Genomic DNA, 9,112 nt, shown 5'->3' on the forward strand with positions numbered 1-9,112 from the left:
GTATCGATGTTTCTCTGTCATCGGTGTTTCTAAATCTATCCCTCTCCCTTCCTCTCTGTAAAAAATCAATAAAATATATTAAAAAAAAGAAAAAGAAAAAGACAACCATGTCCTCAGCTGCCAGCCCTTTCCACATGCGCCTCTGTACCTCTGCACTTTACTTCTGCACCTCATCTGAGTCTCGGTGTGGTTTTCTCTTTCCTTCTAGTTGTAGGATTTCCACTCAGCCAGCCTTCCTGTGGTTCTGGATGATGTCCTTTTGTCTTTTAGTTGTATTTTTGAAGTGGTTGTTCGAGGCAGCAATTTCCAGTGTTTACCTATGCCGCCATCTTGTTTTCTCTCCCCATTTTTTTGCTGTAATGTTTTAATTGTTTCTGTGTCTTAGATCCAACTGATTTGCTACCCAGGTTCTTTTGGATGTGGTGCTATGTAGTTGGTGACTTTGGGGACCCCCTGGTTCAGTATCTCAAATCTCCTGCATTTGGTGATGTAGCAGAACCCCTTACTTGAGCTATTTGGGTTCTATTGATGTAGTTGGGTCTTGAATATTAATTTCTTAATTGTGGATGAAGTCTTGTCACAGATTGGTAATGTGACTCACCCCCAGCTTCATTTTGCAAGCTGTTGTGAATGCGATAGTGGTTCCAGCTCTTGTGGAAAGGGTTAATTGAGGTATCACTGGTATGTGCTCACTGGGAGTTCCAAGAGTCCACCTGCTTGGGAGGAAGGGGTCTTGGGGTCTGAGGCTCTGGTACTCTAACTTTGGATGGTGTTGTGTGACTCTTGCTGGGGTAGCATCACTCTGTAACTCACTATGAGGTTCCCGGAGCCCAGGATGGTGGGGAACGGCTGTCCCATAGTCTTCGGTTGAGGTAGTGGGACTCTGGCCAAAGTGATTTCCCTCTCTGAATGACAAGAGGGTTTAGGATCCAGTAGCTGGGGTTGTAGGATTCTTGGAGCCTGTGACTGAAACAATGTGACCTTGTCTGGGGATGCGGGTCCTCAGTAACTCACCAAGGTGTCCAGAGGTAGGCAGCCAGGAGGGGATGTCATGGATCCCGTTGAGAGAGCCGTGTGCCCTTGGTTGGAGAGGGACACGCCCAGTGGCAGCTCACAGAGGGGCCCAGGAGCCATCTGCTGGGGCTGTGTGCTTGTGAGACCCACATGCTGGAGGTGCAGGATCGTGGTGTGCTGCCAACCTGGGGAAGGAAGAAGTCCCTGTTTCTGCTTCCGGAGCTGTGCATTCTTGGTTAGATATGTGCATCCCGTGTTGGCTTACAGATGTACCCAGGATCTCTCTGCTGGGGCAGTGGGCTCACAGGGCCTATGTGCTGGAGCAGTGCTACCATGGGGATTGGGTGCTGGTAGCCAGGGTTGTGCCTTGCGGTGGCTCAGAGAGGTACCTGGGAGCTGCCTTCCAGGGGCAGCAGGGTCAGAGGACCTGTGTGCTGGTTCTTTGCAACTGCAGTGACAAGAGGTCAGCAGTCGAGGACGGGCGAGACTGAGTTTCTGCAGCCAAGGTCTTCAGATCTTGGTTGGATACAAGTGGGCCCAGCGGCTGCTCACAGAGGCACCTTGGAGCTGCCTGCTGGGGCAGCGGGCTCAGGGGATCTGTGCTGAAACCACGTGGCCACTGGGTGTGTGGGCAGGCAGCTGGGAAGTGGAAAGTCTGAGTTTCTACTGCCGGGCCTGTGCATCCTTGTTTGGATACGTGTGCACCCAGCAGTGGCTCACAGAGGCACCAGAGAGCCCTTTTGCCAGGGCGGGGGACTCAGGGTGTCTGTGACCACGGTGCTCGTAGGTCAGCAGCCGGCGAGGGGGAAATTGCACTTACTGCTGCAGTATCTGTGCGCCCTTGGAGGTAGATGTCCTAGGGTCTGCAGGTCTGCGGATGAGGCAGCGGGCCTTCGTCTGGTGTGGCTGCAGAGTCACGGGCGGTGTCCAAGGTCAGTCTGGGAGGTGGTGCTGATGAGTTCCTAGAGGAGGCCCCTCTCCCCTTCAAGATGGTGTGTGTTCCCTGCTGGAGCCCCACAGCCCGGGGAGTGCCTGCAGCGGTGACAGGGGCTCCCTGTCCAGGAGAGCCTGGTCTGCCAGCCTCTGGTACTCCTGCCGGTCTTAACTGTCCCCCACTCATTCCCACACACTCTACACACACCACATACTCCCCTGTCACTTCCTCACTCACTCACACCCTCTCCCTCACCTCCATCCTGTCAGCCACCATCTTCCCAGCTCCTTCTAGTAGAGCATTTAACCAGTTTGTACTTCTAAAGAGATTTCTGGTCTTTACATAAAAAAAGACAAATTTTTAAAAATATATCGTTTTATTGATTTTTTTTTTGAAGAGAGAGGAAGGGATAGGGAGACAGAAATAGAAACATCAATGATGAGAGAGAATCACTGATTGACTGCCTCCTGCATGTGCCCTGGCCAGGAATTGAACCATGACCTCCTGGTTCATAGGTCAACACTCAACCACTGGTCAACACTGGCTGAGCAAAAAGACGAATTTTTTGTGAAGATAATTTAAACTTCATTAAATATTATAAAGAGAAAACCTCTTAACATGTGGTTTACTAAATAAAGATTAAGAAATTGTTTTAAAAGGCAGCATGTAGAATATCCTGGAAATAGAAGAAAGGAAATCCTTCAGTTTTTGATGGCGGACTGCATGCATTATCTTTGCTCTGCCTGCAGCCGCCTGGGTGCATTGCCTCCCCAGGGAGGTGGCTCTGCTCCCTGTAGCAGAAAGCAAGCGGTGTGAAGGGTCCACAGACCTGACCTCTCCCAGGTCTGTGCTGACTGGCCAGATGAGGCAGGCCCAGTCATTGCAGATCTCTGCCACAGTCCCCCGCCCCCTCTCCCCCACCATGTGGAAAGTGGAAAGATGGACTATATCAACGGTTTTAAACTTCTATTTTAAGCAGATCACTTTATTGAAAAGAAACATTATGCAGAAAATGGACATCTAATTCACTGAAAAGTGGGCTGTGGGGCCAAATCCCACCTCTGACCTATACTAGAAGTGTGACCTCGGGCCCCTCCTCGCCCTTTCGGGACTTCTGTGTCCTCGCTGTTATAGCATGGGCCTCACAGAACAGCTCTGAGGACTAGGTGCATAGTTTTCTAATGTGCACCAACCATCGTGCCTGACACACTCTTGTGCAACACACATTGGCTGGTGTCTGATGTTGAAGTGGCCCCTGCACCCACACATGCATACACACACACCCACACATGCATACACGCACACCCACACATGCATACACGCACACCCACACATGCATACACGCACACCCACACATGCATACACGCACACCCACACATGCATACACGCACACCCACACATGCATACACACACTCACACCTGCACATACACGTCCTTCTCCCACCAGTAACCTCTCACCCCCACAAAAACAACCGGAGTAATTATCTCTTTCTTGCAATTCTAACATTCTTTGAAGTTCTAATTTTTCCCTTCTTCCCATGAAACAGTAGGTATAGCATGTATAATTACAATATTCTGACCTCCTCCATAAGAAGATGCAGGCTGTTGCTGCATCTTTTTATTTTATTTTATTTTATTTACTTTTAAATATTATTTTATTTATTTTTTAAAACTTTATTGTTAAAAGTATTACATATGTTCCATGCTTTCCCCCATTAACCTCTTATAGCCTGCTCCTGCCCTGAAACCCAGGCCTTCACCACTCTATTGTCTGTGTCCATGGGTTATGCATATATGCATACAATTTTTTTGGTTGATCTCTTCCCACCCACTCACACACCCACCCCTTCCTTCCCTCTGAGAAGGAACAGACAATCTGTTCCATGCTTCTATGTCTGTGCCAGGCCTTTTATGCTCCTGGATTGGCTGATCCTTGCCCTGCGCAGTTCCGCCAATGCACTTGTTGGCTCAGTGCTTTATGTTTGCTCCCTTTAGATCTCAGACAAAAATAAAACAAGAAATTGATTTTCAAATTCAAGAGAAGCTATTAAAATTGTTTAACAAAAGCACTTCCTCTATGACTTTGCTAAACATTTCAGTGACATGGTCCAGCTTTTGTCTAGAGTTCAGAGTCATTTCTGTAAAGAAATTGCAAGTGTGAGAAAATACAATCATACTAATGTCAGAGACTTATAAACTGATTTTTTAAAATTGCAGAAAAGTCCTCAACAATTGCACTTAGGAGCTAAAATAAGCCCTTCAGAGACTTTTGCCCAGGAGATGAAATATTACAATGGTCACTTGTGCTGCATAGGGTAAATGGACTAATAAGAATTATAATATTATTTTTTTATTTTTCAAATACATTTTTTTTTCTAAAGAACTTACCATTTTGCCTGTGGAGTGTCCTGGTGAGATGAGGATAGGAAATAATGGACTGATGCCTAAAGACAATGAACAAACAGAGAATAAGGTTGTCCAGGGTGTCACCATCAGTATTGGAGCTGGGCTCTCCTCACCCCGGATCCCCCACCCTCCCCGAGGTGAAGGGTGTGGACTCTGTCATCAGAAACTCCGAGGGTCCTGATCTTGCCTCCACCTCCTGTGAAGCTGCCGGGCCCTGGGAAAGTCATGTAGCATCTTTTGGGGGCTCAGTTTGTCATCTCTAAAAGGTGAATAGCAGTATCAATAATCCCATGGAGATTTAAAGAAATAAATACTTTTATTAATTTCAGAGAAATATATTTTTATTGAAGGGAGAAGGAGAGACAGCAACATCAATGAGAAGAGAGAATCATTGATTAGCTGCCTCCTGCATGCCCCCAACTGGGGATCGAGCCCACAACCCGAGCATGTGTCGTGACCAGGAATTGAACCATGACCTCCTGGTTCATAGGCTGATGCTCAAGCACTGAGCCACCCTGGCCAGGCCCCATGGATTTTCTGTGAAGAATAATTGAGTTCGTTTCTACAAAATGTTTAGAATTTTGCCTCAAACTCTTCAAGGTTGAAAGGGGCAATTTATTAACTTCTTGATGTGGAGACTGTTGATCAGAACCAGCCATATGCTCCCTGGAGTCTGGGCAAAGTCGACCATACAAATGGGGGACAGTGGACAAGTGCAGATCTGGCCCCTTGGCTCAGGAAAATCACACTTTCATTTCCTCAAAAACAGTCCAGCGCACAGAGTGCCCTCGGAATGCCTCCTGTTAGCCCAGCCCAGCCACTCTCACCAAGTATGTGACTCTGTCGTATTGAATGTCCCTGTACCCAGAGGCATCCCCTTTGAAGGGATTGTTTCATTGGTTTGTTCCCCACGGAGGTAAAATGCTGTATAAAATTAACTTGTTCTGTCTGGGGTCACATCACAGCTGTCAAATCCAGAGACAGTTCAAAATCTCTAACCTTCTTAATAGAACTCTGCTTTCTAAGCTGTTGTTTTGTCCTCTTACATTTGTAGGGCCATGATACAACTGCAGCTGGAATGAACTGGGCCTTGTACCTTCTGGGTTGCTATCCAGAAGTCCAGAAAAAATTGGACAATGAATTGGATGAAGTGTTTGGTATGTATGGCCCCTTCACTACTTACACGGAAGGTCCAAGTCACTGAAGCAAATGACATTCTTGCTCATTAAGAATGTGCTGTCGGGTCTGTTCTAAAGACACTGTAATAAGCAGGAAGGCTGCCATATGGGATCCCTTCCAGGCTTAATGTCCTTTGCAAGACCTCATCCATTTGTTTATGTGTGTTTGCTGATTGCTTGGCACGTGACTGCACTGGCCTAGATGCAGGGGCTACACAGATAAATGTCACTGTCCTCAAGGACCTCGCACTTCATAGGTGAAGCAGACACTGTATAAAGTATCAAGTCATAGCCATGTGCTTGTGCGATATGAGCAAGGGCCTAGCGGAGAGCAGAGAGGGGTCAAGGAGACCTGTTTCATATAGGATTGCTGTGGGTTAAGCTGATGGGACACACATTTCTTTTGTACAACCAGTAACCTATAGGTAAGGGGTCCTAGGCTGATGCCAATAGGGATGTTGTGAGAATCCCGGGCTTGCTCTTTTTTCTTGCTGTCATTTTCATCATCATGGGCTTTGTTTTCTTGATTGTGGTTCTGGGTCTCATGTTTATCTTTAAGGCAAGAAGAAAGGGGAGGGGAGATGAAGGATAATATTAGTCTCCTTTGACTGCTGTCACCGATTCTGCAAACTCGGTGGCTGAGCACAATAGAAATTTGTCCTCTTACAGTTCTGGACACCAGAAGACCCAGATCAGTGTGTATGAGTTAAATCAATGTGTTGGCAGGGCTGCACTTTTTGGAAGCCTGAGGGGAGAATCCATTCCTTCTGGTGACTGCCAACATACCTTGGCTATGGCCACATCATTCACATCTCTGTCTTCATTTTCACATGACCTTCTCTTCTGTGGGTGTGTGTCAAATCTCCCTCTGCTCTCTCATATCATGATATTCATTATGGCATTCATGGCCCACATGAATAATCCAAAATCATCTCTCCATTATAAGATCCTTCATAAAATCTTCAAAAGCACCTTTTTCCCAAAAATAATATTTAAAGGTTCTAGGGATTAGGGCCTTATATATTTGTGGGTCATGATCAGCCTAAGACAAAGCAATCAACTTAATTGCTGTGCATTGTGCCATCAACTTAATCCTTTGTTTAATCAGATGTCATACGCCTTCCCATGGCTGGGAAGAGAAAGGTAAAGGTTGGGTTCGCCAACCAACAAACTGGTGTGTGATGGATTTTCCTAGTGCAAAGTGGGGAAGGAATAATAAAGGAAAAGAGGAGGAAGTGGGAGACATTCTGGAAAGAGAGGCTCCAGTTGCACAATGGCAGAGTGGAAAAGTTGGGAGATAACAGTAAACATTGAAGGACAGGTGGAACTCAGATCATTTGTTAGAACCCATTAAGAGGTGACGTTGGAAAAGGAATTTCATGTCCAGATGGTGTGAGGACTGGATTTTCATACCAAGAGGGAAGACTTTGTTTTGTAGAATGGAGACGATCTAAACTTCTGGGCTCTGTTTCTGTCGTCATTTCATTTTTCCTGTAACAAGTTAAATTTCTCTCAGATTGCCTCTGGTGGGTAAATTGGGTATTCTAGAAACCCAGGTTCTTTTGGAATGTGTTCCTATGTTTGTGTTTTTTACAATTTCTAGCCCAATGCAGGTGTCACAAATGCTTTTGGATCTCAAATAATTAGTGATGCCATTTTATACTAGAGTTTTTATTCTACTTCTTCTCATGCTTTTTGCTAACTGTGCATCACTTCTCTTCTATCCCCAGTATTAATTCTAAAATTTTTTTGAGCAACTGATCTTTGGATATTAAGATATAAGTATTCATTCCTCTTTTTTTTAACTGAGGTAAACTTCACATTTAGTTTCATTATAACAAGCAACTGGAACACTTTTAATGTTTAAAATTGAGCATTATCTTTTTTTCCCAATGAAACAAACAAACAGAAATTAAATAAACAGGAACAAAATTACAATAGAGAATGATAGTTCCAAATAAGATTCTGCAGGTCTGCTAGTCTCCCATTTGTGGCAGAGCCCAGGCCATTATTAGGAGAGAATTTTATTTTATTTTTAATATATTTTATTGATTTTTTAGAGAGGAAGAGAGAGGGATAGAGAATTAGAAACATCGATGAGAGAGAAACATCAATCAGCTGCCTCCTGCACACTCCCCACTGGGGATGTGCCCGCAACCAAGGTACATGCCCTTGACCGGAATCGAACCTGGGACCTGTGAGTCCGCAGGCCGACACTCTATCCACTGAGCCAAACTGGTAAGGGCAAGAATTTTATTTTAAAAGTATCATCTTAAACTGCAAGGAAGTCCATTAAACATCACAATTAAACATACCAAAGGGGAAGCCTTGTTGTCAAAATGCCCACTTAACTAACAAAACATCTTCTATATACCCCTTGACCGTGTGTAAACCTTTTTTTTATTTTTCCAGTTTAAAAAATGTTCCATAGAAGAGAAAGTAGACAGGTATATGTTGGTAAATGCTAACTGTCCATATTCACAGAGACACAGTGTAATCTGTGTGCTCGATGAAAGGAGGAAGAAAGCTGGAATTCTGTGCACCACTGCGCGGGCTGAGCCCCCCAGCCTCAAGCAGAGGAAAGTAAGCAGAAGGTTTTTCTTTCCCACGGAGCACAGGGGCATTGATTCTACATAGTGTTTGTTGAGTCAGGAAGGGATGAAAGTGAATTTGGGCTTGTGTGCATCCATATAAGCCTAACCCATGGACAACACTCACACCTGCACATACACGTCCTTCTCCCACCAGTAACCTCTCACCCCCACAAAAACAACCGGAGTAATTATCTCTTTCTTGCAATTCTAACATTCTTTGAAGTTCTAATTTTTCCCTTCTTCCCATGAAACAGTAGGTATAGCATGTATAATTACAATATTCTGACCTCCTCCATAAGAAGATGCAGGCTGTTGCTGCATCTTTTTATTTTATTTTATTTTATTTACTTTTAAATATTATTTTAAAACACATATGTAATACCCTAATGAATAAAGAAATAAATAAATAAAATCAATGGAAAAAAATAAAAATACTTTTAAACGTTAAAAAAAGTGAATTTGGAAGAGAAAGCCTTAGAGATTCTTTTCTCACTGTATTCAGCTCAAGGTATTTCCCCCAAATAAGTTGAGAACCAGGATGTAAGGGAGAGAAAAGACTTCAAGGGTAGAACGACTGAGCTGAAGAGTAAAACAAAACAAAACAAACCCAGACTGTAACTTGCTCCCAGTGACTGGAGGAAACTTTTAAAAAGAAGGTTGGAATCCATCTGTGTTCCTTAGTCATCTTCTTCATCCTCATCAGCTTCTTCGTTGGTAGCTTTCAATCCTCTCTGTCTCCTCCTCCATTATCATCTTCTTCTCTTCTCCTTGCCCATCTTCATCTTCCATATCAGGAAGCAAGTAGTAATGAATTGGATTTTGGCAAATACCACTTTCAATGATAATGAATTGGTTTGGCAAATACCACTTTCAATGATCTCTCCCAACTTATCTGCACCTGCATCAGAATGGCCATAAGCCAGAATTTTGTGACTCAGCCTCTTCCTGCTGGTGTTATCCTGCATAGAATATGAACATTTCATATT

The 9,112-nt window shown here is 44.4% G+C and overlaps 1 protein-coding gene across 1 annotated transcript in view; it reads left to right on the forward strand.

Annotated features, from left to right (window-relative positions):
- LOC102765134 (cytochrome P450 4V2) overlaps positions 1 to 9,112 on the forward strand; it is a 37,193-nt gene that overhangs the window by 19,925 nt on the left and 8,156 nt on the right. The window contains exons 8-9 of the mRNA XM_015565538.1: positions 5,409 to 5,511; positions 6,728 to 6,835. Coding sequence (XP_015421024.1) covers positions 5,409 to 5,511; positions 6,728 to 6,835 — 211 coding nt within the window. The remainder of the gene's footprint in view (positions 1 to 5,408; positions 5,512 to 6,727; positions 6,836 to 9,112) is intronic.

Source organism: Myotis davidii, unplaced genomic scaffold (assembly GCF_000327345.1).
Source record: "Myotis davidii unplaced genomic scaffold, ASM32734v1 scaffold1040, whole genome shotgun sequence".
NCBI lineage: Eukaryota > Metazoa > Chordata > Mammalia > Chiroptera > Vespertilionidae > Myotis > Myotis davidii.